The sequence below is a fragment of the Bufo bufo genome, chromosome 1 (genome assembly GCF_905171765.1).
Source record: "Bufo bufo chromosome 1, aBufBuf1.1, whole genome shotgun sequence".
Taxonomy (NCBI): Eukaryota; Metazoa; Chordata; class Amphibia; order Anura; family Bufonidae; genus Bufo; species Bufo bufo.
In genome coordinates, this window is record NC_053389.1 from 438,150,981 (window position 1) to 438,169,741 (window position 18,761).

The following is an 18,761-nucleotide window of genomic DNA, read 5'->3' on the forward strand; positions in this document are numbered from 1 at the left end:
AGCGGCATACCAAATGTACTGCAATGCAATATACTGTATATATGGGTAAGTTCAGACGTGGAGGATCTGCAACACATTACAGTACAATACATGCGGGTTTCTGAAAATGGCATCCACATGTAGCAGAAATTGTGTGCAAGGAAAAACGAGCATGCTGCAGATCCACAGTATGGTCATTTATTACTGTGGATATTAACCCTTCAATGTATAGTGGTGAAAACCAGTTTTGACTCAGCAACATACAAATTGTGCTTTGTACTTTACGACGATTTTTGTCAAAAGATGTGGTGGAATTTGGTAGAAATGGCAACTGATAAATTTGCTATCTAGGAAACTACACCAAGCATATTATTTGTTGTTATGGTCAACACTAATGGTTTCCACTAGTTTCAAAACATATTTCCCATTTCAAGATCAGCAGTTATTTCACTTATTTCATATTGTTTCATGTATTACTACTGCCACCTACAGGTACTTGAATGATTTACAAATGTGAAGATGCTTGTGCAAATTTACTGTATTTACAAAATGGAATGTGAAGTAAATATTTATAATAAAAATAAACTAGAAATAAAGGAATTATTATATCATTTCCATCCACAAGGCCAGTCTTCTTGTGTTCATAATACATTATTTTTCAATCACATGTATATTTTATAGGAAATCATAACATAAAATATACCATTGGTGGTGGAGAATATTGCAACACCCTTGCAAACAAAACACATGCAAATGCATTTTTTATTTTATTTTTTGCTTCTGTGATGCTTCTAGGGTGATTACGGCTTCAAATGGAGCATGCCATGTTCTTTTTCTGTGAGATCTCCACAAATCCGACAGAAAGAAACTCAATATTGGAGAAATTTGGAGAGCACAGTAAGACCCCATGCACCAATATGTGGATCCAGAAAATCAAATAACAAAATAAGTATCACTCACCTGGAAAATCGCCGGTGCTCCAGTACAACTGTCTGACAGTTTTTTTTTTTTTTTTAACATAATACACTACCTACTAGAGATTTATTCGGAAGAACAAGAGTACTTACCTCTGATGCAAAATCATTGTACAGTGGGGGGTATTTTGGAATTTCGGTTAAATCCGTATATATCCTGTCAGAGGCCTGAACATCTGCTTTTCTTATGAGTGGTCTGTTAGGAATCTGCACGTCAATTGTGAAAGGCTGAGGATGCAGACAATTTTCTGTCTTACTCTCTTTATGTTGTTCTGAGTCCTTGTTTAAATCCTAATGAGAAGATAAAATGTAGCTTTCAGTATAAGAAATAAAACTGATCAAGCATTTTTACATTTAAAAGGGGTTGTCCCATGAAAAATATTCTGCAGTTTTCAAACCAGCACCTGGATCCGAATGCCTTTGTAACTGCGTTAATTAAAAACTTAGTATAGCCTCTGAGCTATTCAATAAAATGTATCTGTATAGCGCCACCTGCTGTTTGTTATTTTTCTTATTTCTCTGTCCACCTTGCTGAGGTGGGCGCACATGCTCAGCTCCATCCTTCAACTGCCTCCTGAGCTGTGATAGGGAGAGAGTTGCAGCTTGAAATAAATCTAGTAGAACCACTGGAAAAATGAATGTGGACATCTCTGGCTACATGTGAGGTTCAGGGCTGGTTCTAGCTTTGTTAGAAAGAGATTGTCATGTACTATATTATGTCTGATTTTCATTTTATACATTAAAGGAGTTTTAATCCTCAGTATAGGTCATCAGTTTCTGATCGGTGGGGATCTGACACCCGGGACCCCCACTGATCAGCTGTTCGAGAAGGCAACCTTGCTTGCAGTAGCACTGATGCCTTCTTTGAGCTCACCAAGCAGAGCGCCGTACAGCGGCTGTGTTTGGTATCGCAGTTCAGCCCCATTCACTTTAATGGGACTAAGCTGCGCCTAGACCACGTGACTGAAGAACTTGACATCCCTTGACCTAGGCAAAGCTGTAAGAAGGCTGCATCGCAACTTTGAGCACCACTGCCTGCTCAAAGATCTGATCAACGGGGGTCCTGGGTGTCAGACCTCCACCTATCAGATACTGATGACCTATCCAGAGGATTGTAGTACCTACTATTATATGGGGCTTTTTCCATAAACACGAGCACCATGTGACCTATACCGGAGTGCCAACTAACTTTCACACAGCATTCTATCCAGAGGATAGGTCATCAATTAAAAAAATCTCAGAAAACGCCTTTAATTGTGAGATAACCCAACTGTATATTGACTAAAGCAGCCATGCTCAACCTGTGGCCCTCCAGCTGTTGTAAAACTACAACTCCCACAATGCCCTGCTGTAGGCTAATAGCTGTAGGCTGTTCTGGCATGCTGGGAGTTGTAGTTTTGCCACAGCTGGAGGGCCGCAGGTTGAGCATGCCTAGACTAAAGTATGACCTATGACCATTGATCTTACTTTTGGAAAGGCTTTCTAATAATTAGTCATATTTATTCTCTATGTGCAAAATCACAAATCCTTAACCCAATTTCATGTTCATATACCTCCATATGTAATACATCTGTACTTGCAGATCTTGTAGCTTCCTTATTAATTCTGTATTTCACATCATATTTAGCATTTTGTATTTTAAGCTAAAGGTCATCTGTCAGCTGGAAATTTGCTATGAAACTACCTATAATGTCTGCTTTGGCCTAAAGAGTGTAAAAAATGGTACCTTTCTTTTTGCCTACCATTGCGGCATTCTTGAGAAGACACACTTTTGATATATAGCGTCACCACTGTTCTTTTCCAGCTCATCCCTTTCATGGTTGATTGACAGGACCAGGCGTTTGAATCCCCCTCTGTCCTGATAATCTCACGCCTACAGTATGTAATTGGCACATGTGCAGTAGGGCATGCTCTTCCAGCCTGGCAGAAAACAACTGTACTGCACAAGCTGATTATGACCAGCATGGCACAGGCACAAGATTACAAGGCTGGGCGGGAGGAGGATTCAATCTTGTCAATCAATGAGAGGGAGCAGCTGGAAGGCAACAGTGGCAGTGCTAAGGTGCACCAAGGGGCTCAGGCCCACCCTCGGTGCACGTAACAGTTCTATCACATATGAATCAAAGCTCTTTTTCTCGGGAATGCAGCAACAGAGGATAAAAAGATACAATTTTATTATACTCAGCATACCAGCTATTAAGAAAAAATTTTTACCACCTCAAAGCAGATAAAAGTATTGTGTCAATTTTATTTGACCATGTGGAATGTGCTACAGATTAATATTAGCTCCCCAATACAAACCATATAACTATGGATATGACACAAATATAAAGTGTTTAACATGAAATATGGGCACTTAAATAACGAAGACAAATTTCCACAAGAATATAGAATACAAATATCTGAAATTGAGCTGGATATTTAGAAACCAGTACTGAGCCTCCATGCGATTACAGGGTGAATCTCAAGTTGGGTAGTGATTGGATTGTTGTTACCCTAATAAATGCAACTGTTTGGGAAGCCTAATAAGGTCTAGGACGTTATAGCACTATGTCTGCTTCTTAGATTTACTGAATGGTGAAAGTCATGGACCGGTACTGGTTTTGTAAGTCTGCACTGGGCCTTTGAAAATATGGATGATCACATGCTGTCTAAGGCCTCATGCACACGACAGTTGTGTGCATCCGCGGCTGTTGTTCCTTTTTCCGTTTTTTTTTTCGCGGACCCATTGACTTTCAATGGGTCCGTGGAAAATTCAGAAAATACTTCCGCGTCCGTGATCCGTTTTTCCAGTCCGTGAAAAAAATATGACCTGTCCTATTTTTTTCGCGGACCCATTGACTTGAATGGGTCCGTGAAAAATCACGGATGCACACAAGATAGTCATCCGCGTCCGTGTTCCGTGTCCGTGATCCGTGTCCTTTTTTCCTATAATTTTCAATGCAAACTTGACTTTTTTTTTCACTTTTCATGTCCGTGGATCCTCCAAAAATCAAGGAAGACCCACGGAAGAAAAAACGGTCACAGATCACGGAACAACGGAAATCCGTTTTGCGGACCGCCAAAAAAAACGGTCGTGTGCATGAGGCCTTAAGTGGAGGTAGAATACAACTAACTTAACCACTGTCCATGAGAATACCAGTCAAGTGCAACCAGTGATATTAGACTGTAAGGCCTCATGCACACGGCCGTTGGTTTTTGCGTCCGCAAATTGTGCATCCGCCAAAAAAAACTGATGCGGCATCCGTTTTTTTTGGAGGATCCGTTTTTTTCCACAGATCCCTTGTAATAAATGCCTATCCTTGTCCGCAAATGTGAAAAAAGTAGGACATGCACAATTTTTTTTGCTGAAGGGAAACACGGACAACGGACGCGGAACACAAATGGATGAACTATCAGCATTTTTTTGCTGACCCATTGAAATGAATGGGTCCCCATCCTATCTGCCAAAAAAAACGGAACGGAGGCCGAGAAAAACAACTGTCGTGTGCATGAGGCCTAAGGCTTCATGCACACAACCATAATTTCCTACAGTGTGCTATCTGTATTTTTTGCGGCTAGCACACTGACCCATTCATTTCTATTTGGTATCCGTCCTTTGTGGATCCATTTTTTTTTGCAGGCTGAAATAAGAACACGTTCGTGTGCATAAAGCCTAACTCTGGAGGAATCAGGCATTTTATAATTGTTTGCAACACTTCGTATTAGTGAATAGGGTATGCCTGTAAATCCACTAATACTCTAAATAGTTTGATCATTCTCCCTTCAGGATCCACTCCTACTTTTGACTGCAAAGTGTGAACTAGACTCACCATCTGTTTAAGGAAAATTAACGTTGATATGGCTCAGATAATATAAAACTAAAATACAGGTTGGGCCATTTATATGGATCCACCTTAATAAAATGGGAATGGTTGGGGATATTAACTTCCTGTTTGTGGCACATTAGTATATGTGAGGGGGGAAACTTTTCAAGATGGGTGGTGACTATGGCGGCCATTTTGAAGTCGGCCATTTTGAATCCAACTTTTGTTTTTTCAATAGGAAGAGGGTCATGTGACACATCAAACTTATTGGGAATTTCACACGAAAAACAATGGTGTGCTTGGTTTTAACGTAACTTTATTCTTTCATGAGTTATTTACAAGTTTCTCTTTGTTTACAGCCATTGACATGTCGCTGAGGTTAACACGTAAGGAGCGGATAGAAATTGTGTGGATGTCTGGTGAACGCAGTCATTGCAGCAGATTTCAATGCAAGACACCCTACGAGACCACCCATCTCCCATGCTACAGTTAGCAAAGTGCTTGCTAAGTTTCGTGAAACTGGTTCAGTGTTGGATTTGCCAAAATGTGGACGCATGAAATCTGTCTCTAATGAAGAAACATCAGTGGCTGTCCTAGCTTCATTCAGCAAGAGCCCACAGCGTAGCACTCCCCGCATGTCACTGGCATTAGTCGAACATCCCTTCGGCGGATATTAGCTACTCACAAATGGCACCCTTACAAACTCCAGCTACTGTAGCATCTCAACGAGGATGACCCAGATCGGCGCACTGAATTTGCAGAATGGGCAAAACAAAAATTGGAACAGGACCCTCCATTTACGCAGAAGATTTTGTTCAGTGATGAGGCAAACTTTTATGTGAATGGTGAAGTTAACAAACAAAACCACCGCTATTGGTCTGACACTAACCCACATTGGATAGATCCCTCTAAGACTGTTGGAACAAAAAAAATGATGGTATGGTGTGGTATATGGGGTACAAAGATAGTGGGGCCATTCTTCATCAATGGAAACCTCAAGGCCACTGGATATGAGAAATTGCTCCATGATGATGTGTTTCCCTCTTTATGCACTGAAGCTGGCACGTTCCCTGAGTTTTTCCAGCAAGATAGTGCACCACCACATTATGGGTGTCAGGTCCGAGCATTCCTAGATGAACAGTTTCCTGGAAAGTGGATTGGTCGTCGTGGGCCAGTTGAATGGCCCCCAAGGTCTCCCGATCTGACCCCCTTAGACTTTCATCTTTGGGGTCATCTGAAGGCAATTGTCTATGCTGTGAAGATACGAGATGTGCAGCACCTGAAACTACGGATACTGGAAGCCTGTGCTAGCATTTCTCCTGCGGTGTTGCTATCAGTGTGTGAAGAGTGGGAGAAGAGGGTTGCATTGACAATCCAACACAATGGGCAGCACATTAAACACATTTTATAAGTGGTCAGAAACTTGTAAATAACTCATGAAAGAATAAAGTTATGTTAAAACCAAGCACACCATTGTTTTTCGTGTGAAATTCCCAATAATTTTGATGTGTCACATGACCCTCTTCCTATTGAAAAAACAAAAGTTGGATTCAAAATGGCCGACTTCAAAATGGCCGCCATGGTCTCCACCCATCTTGAAAAGTTTCCCCCCTCACATATACTAATGTACCACAAACAGGAAGTAAATATATCACCAACCATTCCCATTTTATTAAGGTGTATCCATATAAATGGCCCACCCTGTATATGCTGATCACTGCATATAAACTATAGCGAGTAAAACGTGTGAAGCCACCTGTAATGCAGCTTCCATTCTCTGGCGTTTAGCTGCATTCGTGTTTCCAGGAGCTACAGCTCTTATTAAGGGAGGGATCTCCTCTTCAGTACATGAGCTTTCTCCTTGGTAAGACGTCTGCAATACGGAGTCTTCTGTTAACCTTAAAGACATAAATATTAACAACACTTTTCATCATTAAAGCCAGTTCTAAATTAAAGGGGTAAAACATATTCATTGTTAAACTATTTGAACTTTAAAAAGAAAATCCCAGTGTGGAGATGAGTATTATTATGGTACATCAATACTCAAAAATCAAAACTTAGAAGTAGGGCTAGATATGTACTTTGTTCTATCACTATCTGCTGTGTCTTTCTCCTTGTCTTAAACATTTCACCACACTGGTGATCTGAGATCAGTTATTCAGAGATGCAGGGTGTCCAAAGGTCTGTAGCCACAATACGGATGCGGCAATGTGAGCCTATTGCAATTACATGAAAAAGCCTTTCTATCAGAGAGATTCTTGACAGTGCACTGATCACATATTCTTAAAGGGCATCTGTCAGCAGGTTTGTACCTATGACACTGGCTGACCTGTTACATGTGCACTTGGCAGCTGAAGGCATCTGTGTTGGTCTCATGTTCATATTTGCCCGCATTGCTGAGAAACATTATATTCTAATATATGCAAATGAGTCTCTAGGAGTAACCGTGGCATAGCCCTTACTCCTAGAGGCAACTGCTGCACCCTCTGCACTATCATTGACAGGGCCAGACAGTGAAAACTACATCACACCTGACCCTGTCAATCAAAGTGCAGAGGGTGCAGCAGTTGCAGAGAGAGCAGAGTCTCTAGGTGTAATGGCAACTCCCTAGTTGCTCCTAGAGGCTCATTTGCATATATTAAAACATAATTTTTTTAATAAAAAAATGCAAGCACATATGAACATGGGATCAACACAGATGCCTTCGGCTGCCACGCGCACATGTAACAGGTCAGCCAGTGTCATAGGTACAAATCTGCTGCCCTTTAAAAGCAGGCTGACAGTCACTTATTGTCTTTGGGATCATGATTAACACAAAAATGTAAGTACCTTCTGAGATCGTCTTTTATGGGATCGTCCTTGACTACCACTTCTTCCGCTGCACCAAGAATCTCTGGACATTCAGCTGCACCTTGTTTAAAGGTTATCCTCAACTCATCAGCCAGGAGATGGCCAGTCCTCAAATTAGGGCAGGAAGCTGATTTCTACAATATATTGATGCAACATTTTTAAATTTAACACTTAACTGCACAAATAAGGGCCCATGCGTACAGCTGCATTATGTCTCTGTACGAAGCCATAATAGAGCATACATAAAAGTCTACGGGGCCTACTGTATGTCAGTATGCCTCCCATATGTAAGCATGCTTTATCAAATGCCATATTATAAAGACATTGTCCCCTTGAGGCATTGCTTTTCGAGACCAATAGCTGTATAATGCTGTGCCGTAAGGCACATGGCCTCTTTATAGGTCCAATGTACCCATCTCTGCCTTATTATTAAGCCTAACCCTAAGGGCTCATGCACACGGCCGTTGCCCCGCCGCGGCTGTATTGCGGCCCGCAATACACGGGGCACCGGCCGTGTGCACCCCGCATCATGGATGTGGAGCAATTCACTTGAATTAGTCCGCAAGCACGGATCAGAACCCCACGGAAGCACTATGGAGTGCTTCCGTGGTGTTTCTGGCTGTGCCTCCGCACCACTTTTTTGCGGTGCGGACCGTCGGATGTGGATTGCCCCACGGTCGGTGCCCGTGCATTGTGGACCGCAAATTGCAGCCCACAGCACGAGCCCGGCCAGCACATGGTCGTGTGCATGAGCCCTAACTGAGTAAAAGCCATTAATATGTCGAACATCCAGAGATTTCAAAAAGTCATCTTGCCCTAGAAGCACCTGACACATTGTACTGCACCGCACAGGGTATTAAAGCAGAGAAAACAGTAGAACAACCTTCAGACTTGTGCGCCTTGTATGACTGCGCCGGTGTTTTACTACATCTTCTTCTTCATGTAGAAACAGACAAGGGGTGGTTATCGCTTCACCTGTGCGAAAACAAGCAGACATGGCATTGTTACCATGGACCATATTCCACATTACACTAATGTGTCACAATCTGATATTGTACTTGGCTCCGGTGAAGATGTAAGAAATGGAAGAACTGAAATGGATAGTATAGTCAATTTATTTGGTTGACAAAAGCCCAGAACAACTACCTGAAAGTGAATCAATAATTCTAACACTATGGACATAGAGTAATACCATTTGTATACTGAATATTAGTGCTACTCACAGTGGATATTTTTCGTAAATCGGTAGTCGTCTTCTCTAGGAATCAGCATATATACTTTTTTTAAGTCCAGTCGCTTTATGTTTGCAAGCTGCAAAGATTAAACATATTTTCTATATTAAAATATACAAAGATATTAAGATTAGCCATATATTAGGAAATCAGAATTTAGAACAGTGGCCAACAGATGGGAATTCAGTTTGTTTTAGGTACAGGCATATAGTTATTTTTCTTTCTTTGTTGCAGCACCTATTTTTCAAAAGTGACAACATGGAGTGCAGCCATATTGGTTACTGGTCTGAATCAGTGTTTCAAAATCTGAATGGACACGCTATTAAAATTTACATTTTACCTTCAATTTAAAGGGGACAACCGATATGGCTGCTCCGTTGTCACTTTCATAAAAATGCATGATATAATAAAACAGAATAATGACATCAATGCAACCTAAAGAAATGATTTCCCAAATTTAAAATACAGGTCACAATCGAACCAAGTCCACAAATACACCACCAACCATGGAAAAAAGGTGCTAGACCAAATAATCAAAATAAAAATCCATCTTTATTAGAAAACTTGTTAAAAAGACATATAGCACAAAAATTAGCCACATACATGAAAAAAATATCCACATAGGGTGAGCCAGACGCCATCAGAGATAACAATAGTGATGAAAGCATATACAAGACTAGTCCACAAAACAGTAAGTAAACACACATGTAATGGGTTACACAGCATACCCTCAAATTCAGCTCACCCACCACACCTGATGTGTGGTTCACCGACTCCTTTGTCTGGGTTCGTTGACAAAACGCACATGAGCTCCGGTGGGTGAACTCAATATGGTTTGTGGATTAGTCTTGTGTATGCCTTATTTACTACTGTTATTTGTGATGTCTGCTGGCTTACTCTACGTGGATATTTTTTATAATGTATTTGGCTCATTTGTGGGCTATATGTGTTTTCTAATAAAGATGAATTTTTTAACTTAAATTGATTATTTAGTCCATAGCACCTTTTTCCCCAAGTGTATACTGAATACAGTACCTCCTTTAAAGAGTGATTTTTTTATACCCCCAAATCAGCGACAAATATGCTGTATTTGAGCTCCAGGTATTTTAATTATTGTCGTTTACTGGCAATTAGAAATGTCAAAGGTTTTCCAAAATTAAAGGGGTTGCCTGAGTTTAAGGCTACATGCACACGTCAGTTGTTTTTTACGTTCCACAAATAGCGGATCCGTGTTCCTGTTTTTTTTACATCCACATCCGTTCCGTTTGTCCGCAAATTTTGTAGGTTGTGTTTCCGTGTGTCTTCAGGTTTTTTTTGCGGTCCGCAAAAAAAACTGAAGGCTGTAATTCTTGAAAGTTAATATATACGGGTTTCCCAGCAACCATCCGCAAAAAAAAACGGTTGCGGATGACTTCCGTTGGTCATCCGCATTCTTTGCGGACCCATTGACTTCTATAGATCCGCAAACAGTTTTTTTGCGGACAAGAATAGGACATGCCATTTTTTTTTCCGGATGTGAAACACGGACAGCGGACGCGGACAAGAAATGGATGAGTCCATCGCATTTTTTAACGGATCCATAGAAATGAATCGGAAACCATCCGGTCCGCAAAAAAAACTAAATGGAGGCCGCAAAAAACCACTGCCGTGTGCATGTAGCCTAAAACATTTTTTGTAGAGAAAGCTATTAAAATAGCTACCTTTAGCGCCATCGATTTGATCTTTCTATGAAGGCTGTTACATCAGTTTTGTGACATCAAATTGACGCATGTTTTGGCACATGCGCAATTTGCACAAAATTTTGCAGCTTTTGGCTTCCCACCCCCCACTTTCAAAAGTGGAGTGAGAAGTTGGTTTGTTTCATAAAATAGAACATTTTTAAAGGGAATCTGTTGGCTCCAAAACACCCCCAAACTAAAGTATGCGGTGTATGGTGTAAGTGATGCTGAGTCCGGTGATGTCATTTTTCATCTTCATACTCACTTGCATTCTGATGCTGTGCTCCCAGCAGTAAAATGCATTGAGACGACTCCCATGCTCATGCAATGAGTCCTCTCAATGCATTTTATTGCTAGTTTGTGGGAGTCAGAATACAAGTGAGTATGAAGATAAAAATGACATAACCGGACTCAGAGTCACTTACACTGTACACCGCTTAGCGGTAAAAAGATCCGGTAGATTGTTCTGGTAGGGAACAGCCTGCCAAAGTTCTCTGGGTCCGGCATTGCCAGATGCGACCTAAATGGGGACCTGGCAAATATGCAGTGAATCGGCCAGACAAAAACTGCTACGGGTTATAACCTTGTAAGGCAATTATATATGTATATCTTTAATACACGTTACCTGCATCAGGTCTGTTTCTCTTTTCTCTTTATGCACTGTAACCTCAGGTCTGCCCAGCCTTATGAAATATTCCATAGTAAAATTCGATCTGTACTTCTTATATTGACAGTTCTTCCGATCCGCATACTCATGACCGTAGAAAGCTTCACTGGTGTCAATATGCAATATCTGTTTGTCTTCTAATTCCTTTATCTCAGTAATTAGGTAATGTTTGACTGAAAACACATTCATACTAAAAGAAAAGGAAATCTGCATAAGGATTTTAGGGGTTACTTTAATTACAAACAAACACTTTTACGGGTCCATAGATGGCGCTGCACTATTGAGTGCTTGTCCCCTATCTGATGTGTCAAGTGCAGTGTCTAAATCAATATACTTTATGTGTGTGGAAATGATTGGACGTGGTCATCTGAGCCACACAACATCTCCATGACAGCACTAAACCTTCAATTTTATCAACTGTTGAAAGTATACTGAAGGGACTTTTCTCCATATAGGCCTCCTTTAAAATCTTCAAACAGATGGCGAGGCACAGCTGCCCAGTGAAGAATGCTGCCAAGTCATACAGAACAAATGCAGTGAGGATACAAGATGCAGCCTAAATTCTACAGAAGAAATCATTATGTAGTGTGACTTTGATTTTCACTTGAGAAAAGTTCAAGAGAAGTTTGGAAATGCTGCACCCCACAAAGCTGGGTAGAGACCTCCTACAAATGCTCCCTCCTGATAATTGCCCTGTATAGATGTGCTATAGATCACTCGTAGCAATCATTCATCCCCATAAGGAGGGGACGGATGTTGCATGTAACTGTACATCTGGGCGATGATTGGGAATGGATGGTTTGTTCCCGATCTTTCCGATCATTGCCCTGTTTATTAGCCCATGGAAATGGGCCCTTAAATGTTAACAAAAGGCATTTATAGAAGCATCATAGTAATCATATTTATGTTATTGCCCATTTACATGGGCTGATACACAGGGCAATGATCAAGACTGAACTGTATGGGGATAAATGATCGCTACCATGATCATTCATCCCCATATAGATTATTTGCTGGTTGGCAGCATATCCCTGTTTACACATGGTGATATGCTACCTACAAGCCATGATTTTATATCCCGCATAAACGACAAATGACCTGACAAACAAGCTTTTTGTTCAGGTGTTGGGTGATCAGCAGCAGATTTACACTGGGCAACTATTGAGAATGAGCTTTTGTAGAATGGTCTATTCCTAATAATTGTCTCGATCATCTGCCCATGTAAATGGGCCTTTATTCCCTCTAGGTCAAGGTAGTTCATACACATTAGATAAGATTCTGATAATGCTAAGGCAAAATTGTGGCTATCTATTACTTTTTCAAAGGTGACCACCATGAGAGGACTAGAAAAATTGACTTTTTCAATTGAATATTTTTGTGAATTACTTGGAGGCCATCATTTGCTTACATGCTTGCTAAGAGAACAGTATCTAAGGGCTCAACTGTATCTAAGGGAAGGGTCTTCTATCTATAGGCCATAATGTGTATGTAAAGGGTGTATTAGACACTCCAATGCTACAAGCGATTGTCGGGAGGGAATCGTTCCAGATAGCTAGCAGAGGACACCGCTACTAATACATGCAGCGATGTCCGCCGCAGCACGGGGGAAGAAATCGATATGCCATCGCTCGTCCCCATGCAGGACAGCGGTGTGCCGGGGCCGGTTGTGGTTACACAACACGATCTCACGCTGGCAAATCCAGATCTGTCAGCATGCTGAAAGATCTGAATTGCCCGATGAACGTTTGCTCATTCATCGGGCAATCGGAGGCAGTATTGCTAACAAGCGTTACTACTACGAACGCTCGTTAACGATTATCAGGCAGAAAATCTGCCCGTCTAATATATCCTTTAGCTAAAAGTCACTGGGGGAGATTTATCAAAACTGGAATTCTCTCCAAAAGATTTATCAATAGGAAAAGTGGCTTAGTTCCACCTTTCATTTTTCAGAGCTCCTTTGGAAAATGAAAGGTGGAATCTGATTGGTTGCTATGGGCAACTAAGCCAGTTCTTTACACCAGTTTGATAAATCTCCTCCATTGTCTGTTAGCCTGTAAGTGAAATTATCTAGCATGTGCTGACTGAACCATCTTAATAAATAACAGTTACCACCAGTTAGTTGGAAAATATCCAGCATGTGCTGATTGAACCAACTAGATATATGACATCACCAGTTATCTAAACTGAAATCTTTAAATGGGTTGTCCGCCAGAATAATTTGTTTTAGATAAGGGACAAAAATGGTTAAAAAAAAAGTAAAAGAAGCATTGCTTACCTCACTGATCCTCTGCCACTGCAGTGACCCGCCTTAAAAGGCACCTGTCAGCAAACTGATTGATATATTGCATGTGCTCTTGGCAGCTGAAGACATCTGTGTTGGACCCATGCTCATATGTGCCCGCACTGCTGAGAAAAATGATGTTTTAATATATGCAAATGAGCCTCTAGGAGCAACGGGGGTGTTGCCATTACACCTAGAGGCTCTGCTCTCTCTGCTACTGCTGCACCTTCACCACTGTGATTGACTTTAGGAGAAGTCAGGGCCAGGTGTGATTATGTCCTCACTGCCTGCCCCTGTCAATCAAAGTGCTGATGATGCGGTTGCAGAGAGAGCTAAGTCTCTAGGAGTAAAGGCAACACCCCCATTGCTATATATTTGCACATATTAAAACTTCATTTTTCTGTATAATGCCGCTACATATGAATATGGGACCAACACAGATGTCTTCAGCTGCCAAGTGCACATGTAACAGGTCAAACAGTGACATAGGTACAAATCTACTGACAGATGTCCTTTAAGCTAGGACCAGGAAGCATAGATCAGCAGAGACCCAGTAAACATCAGAAAGGCCGCAGCGGGAGATCGGTGAGGAAAGCTTCTTTTTTTTTTGTATCCCATTCTCCCTCTTATTTAAAAAAAAGAACATCATTCTGCCAGACAGCCCTTTAAATACATGTTTTGATTGTATCCTTAGAATTTTACAATAGGATATAGCTGCTTAGTGGGACGTACAATTTGGAGCAATCCAGTAACAGTTGTGCTTTGAACCGTGTAAGATTGGCTTCTTCAGAAAACACAGAGTGGGATTTGTTCCGCTCCATTTTGTGCAAGTAGTACAAGAATAGCTCCTCAGAGACAAGCATGATATGGGCGATGAGGCGCTTGTGAAGTCGCCGCTTCTCTTTCTGCGTTAATAAGCCACTGCACAGAACATCTGGAATGTTGGCCCAGGAAACCTTTACCTCACTGAGAATGATGTCCTCCTATAAGCGAGGGGGGGGGAAGCAAATAGGTAAAAGTTTAAAATAATTATAGAGTTAAAATAATAATAAAAGTTTTCTATCAATAGGTTAGGTTGTAATTATGTGCATTTCCCTGGAATCACCAATGTCGGTTTTGTGGCATTTTTCATATGAAATAATATTTACAGGAACACTAAACATAAAGAACACAAATTAGCCAATATCAGCCAACATGTCCGCTAATTTGCATATTTCTTTCCCATGAAGCATTGCCTGAAAAATAAGTCTCCTCAATGAGAAACATAACTCCACTCTGAGCTAGACTAAAGCACTAATGAGAAGTAAAGGCCCTCATTCACATTACAGCTAGTTTGGCCACCGGTTTAGGGTCCATTCACACGTCCGTATGAGTTTTGTGGATCCGCAAAACACGGACAGCGGCAATGTGCGTTCCGCATTTTGCGGACCGCACATCGCCAGCACTCTCATAAAAAATGCCTTTTCTTGTCCGCAATCAGGGAAAGTGAACATTTTCCCCGATCCTTTTGTTCTCATGTAAAATAAGCCACCACCAGAAGTGTCTGGCATGTCTCTGAGCATTGATTGCATAAACATGTTCAGCAAAGCCACACGTGTACGTGTATGTGTATGGTGGAGTCGGGAGAGAACGGCAGCTGAACACAATCCCACCACACATAGATACATACACATAAGATCTCCCTGATCCTCTTTTTTAGTGTATAAAACTCCCAAACCTTGTGTTTGCAATTTTTTAAATGTCACTTGAGACAAATTTTGTCACAAGTGGCATTTATACGCTGCCGTCACCACTTTTGGAAAAACGGAGGGGCCAGCGGGGCCACCACATTTATCCTCATTTGCGCCTGTTTTGAAAATAGAAATCTACCTGAGCTCTGAGCTGCCGTAGATTTCATTCTGGCGCATTGACACTTGGAGTGGCCTGCTCCTCATCAGAAATTAGGCTCATTTTATGCCAGTCTTTGATAAATCTCCCCCATAGGGTCCTAAGGGGACTGTACAGTATACATATGGAGAAAGCTGCCGAAAATGTAGCAATTGTCAAAACTGGCAAAAGTATTTATATTTAATGTATATTTGGTGATTTCACTCTTTTAGGCTACTTTCACATTAGCGTTTTTGTGGATCCTTCATGGATCTGAAAAAACGCTTCCGTTACAATAATACAACCGCCTGCATCTGTCATGAATGGATCCGGTTGTATTATGTCTTATATAGCCAAGACGGATCCGTCCGGAACACCATTGATAGTCCATGGGGGACGGATCCGTTTTCTATTGTGTCAGAGAAAACGGATCCGTCCCCATTGACTTACATTGTGTGTCAGATTGGACCCGTCTTGCTCCGCACCACATCGCGGACAGAAAAATGCTGCTTGCAGAGTTATACTGTCTGCGATGGGAGAGCAATCAAACGGATCGGAATGCATTTTGGTGCAATCCGTTTTGTTCAGTTCAGTTTTGTCCCCATTGACAATGAATGGGGACAAAGCGGAAGCGTTTTCTTCCACTATTGAGATCCTATGACGGTTCTCAATACAGGAAATAAAAACGCTAATGTGAAAGTAGCCTTATTTGGGGATGTGCAGAACTATTGCAGCGTGCAATACACAACTGATAACATTTCTTGTAAACATTATAGTACATACAAAATTGTGCCTAACTTCTGTGGAGACAACATTCACTGCTGAGATCTGATGTAACCTTCTTCTAATAATTTGGCTCAGAACATCTGCAGAAGCGGTGCACACATCCTTCATGAAAGGAGCGACTGGAGGTCCGTATACTTCATCTGCATAAGCATAAAGGGCATGAATTAGGTTCATTTACCAGAATACTTCTAACCCAATACAGTTCAGGAAACCAATTCTGCTACTACTGACTACATAAATATTGCACCTAATGTGTTTAATAAGCCCCTGCATTTACTTTCTAAGTCGATGGGGATCATGTATTAACGTTCTACGCCAGTTTTTTGGCATCTTGTGACAAAATTTGAGACTTTTTAGCTTTTTTTCCAACATCCTCTCCAAATTTCCAAAAAGTGTGCAGGACAGAAGCTCTACGGCGTGACTCATTTAGCAACATGTGGGCCAGAAAACTGGCGCACGTTACACCAGAAATCTACTACTGCAGCGATATTTTTACGGCACAATGCCAGTATTCATGGCAGATCCCAAACTCCTCGATGAATCCTATTCCATTTGGTGCTGTCGGTATATGGCATATGCCAGATCCAGCAATTCATGTATTCTGTTCCTGTACTGGATCTAGGGGGGTGGAATGGCCATAGACCTTACAGGTTAATTTCCCGGTGGGGCGATGCCAGGGGGCCTTCTGGGCCCTCCTCTCAGCCGGCCAGTGGAAGTTTTTGGGGTTGTATTTTGTCTCTGCTGGCAGTATATTATGATGGACTGTGGTATTTGGCTCTGTTGGGGTGGTATAATGTGCTACAATATGGTATTACTGGCCCTGCCCTCCATCACATTGGACTCAACTACAAAACGGGGCCACTTTTAGTATTTTTTCCAGGGCCACTTTAAAGGGGTTTTGCAGTTTGTTTAAACTGATGATCTATCCTCTGGATAGATCATCATCTGATCAGCAGGGGGTCCGACACCCGGCACCCCTGCCGATCAGCTGTTTGAGAAGGCAGCGGCGTTGGCAGTAGCGCCGCGGCCTTCTCGCTGTTTACCGCAGGCCCAGTGACGTCACTACTAGTATCACTGGCCTGGGCGCGGCTAAGCTCCATTCAAGTGAACAGGCCCCTCCCAGGCCAGTGATACTAGTCGTGACGTCACTGGGCCTGCGGTAAACAGCGAGAAGGCCACGGCGCTACTGCCAGCGCCGCTGCCTTCTCAAACATCTCAGTGGTCCCGGGTGTCGGACCCCCGCTGATCAGATGCTGATGATCTATCCAGAGGATAGATCTTCAGTTTATAGAAACTGCAGAACCCCTTTAAGTTTCCAGTCCGCCCCTGTTGGAATTTAAAATGTCGATGTGAACCTAGCCTTACTGATCCAACAATATGTATTGTGTTCAGCCTCATGTGACCAAGTGATACCCCTCATGTCCAGCAGCTATTTAAGTCTCGATGGTATTGACATAGCAGCATATTGGTGACCCAGCATGATAGCACTCCGTCCCCGCACCTTATGACAGTCACAGTAATCCAGTAAATAACCTGAATATTTTCGGAGAAATCTAGTAGGTTAATATTCTTGGGGATGCTCTGATTTGCATACAGAGCCCAGGAATCCAGTCAACAATGGTGCTTTGTAATTGTCTCTCCTAATTAATGGTTTCATGTACAGTACTGGAGTCCAGAGGTTTCCTGTCACGGGTGTACAGTCCTTTAACTCCTTCCTGACGCAGCAATTTTCTGTTCTCTTGTTTTTGTGTTTTAGTCCAGAAGCCATAACTTTTATATACTGTATTTCCATACACATAGCCTTATGAGGGCCTGATTTTTATATCGGACGAGCTGTAATTTCTATTGGCACCATTAAATATTGCATACAAAGTAGTGGGAAGCTGGAAAAAAATCTAAATGGGGTGGAAATGTAGTGTAAAATATTTTTCCATCACATTTTACACTACTCGTTTCCAAGGTTACAGCCACCCTGCAATCCATCAGTGATGGCCATGCCTGCACACTATAGGAAAAAGTGCGAGCCTCTCTGGTGGGCCGGACCATGAGCGTACATATAAGCTGGTGCTTTTTTCTATACTGTGTAAGAACGGCCACCGCTGCTGGATTGCAGGATGGTCGTAACCATGGAAACGAGCGGTGTATACTGTGATGGAAAAAGGAATCCAGCCAGCAAAGGAAGCAATATGGACAATCACAATACATTAGTAAGTGTCTTGAATTAACTTCATCTACATGATAAATGCAATTTACTGAAGTGATCCAACCCTTTTAAAACTAAGCACGGACTCTGACACCAGGTGTCTGCTGCGCACATAAAAACATAGGGGGAGAGTGATCAAAACTGGTGTAAAGGAAAACTGGCTTAGTTCCCCATAGCAACCAATTAGATTGGTTACTATGGGCATTCTGAAAAATGAAAGGTGGAATATGATTGGTTGCTATGGGCAACTAAGCCAGTTTTCCTTTACACCAGTTTTGAAAAATCTCCCCCATAATGTGACATAATAATGTTGAAATGGATGTGACTGCCCTAAATCACATAACCAGTAAGGTTAAAAGGAGAAAATATAGATGAGAGAGAAGCCATCATATGTTGGCA

At 41.8% G+C, this 18,761-nt stretch overlaps 1 protein-coding gene across 1 annotated transcript in view; it reads right to left on the reverse strand.

Annotated features, from left to right (window-relative positions):
* Positions 1-18,761, reverse strand: part of CCDC87 (coiled-coil domain containing 87) — a 77,747-nt gene that overhangs the window by 39,380 nt on the left and 19,606 nt on the right. The window contains exons 4-11 of the mRNA XM_040407026.1: positions 16,157-16,299; positions 14,240-14,490; positions 11,185-11,416; positions 8,833-8,920; positions 8,493-8,584; positions 7,589-7,743; positions 6,516-6,657; positions 1,047-1,244 (exon numbers count right to left, since the gene is read on the reverse strand). Coding sequence (XP_040262960.1) covers positions 1,047-1,244; positions 6,516-6,657; positions 7,589-7,743; positions 8,493-8,584; positions 8,833-8,920; positions 11,185-11,416; positions 14,240-14,490; positions 16,157-16,299 — 1,301 coding nt within the window. The remainder of the gene's footprint in view (positions 1-1,046; positions 1,245-6,515; positions 6,658-7,588; positions 7,744-8,492; positions 8,585-8,832; positions 8,921-11,184; positions 11,417-14,239; positions 14,491-16,156; positions 16,300-18,761) is intronic.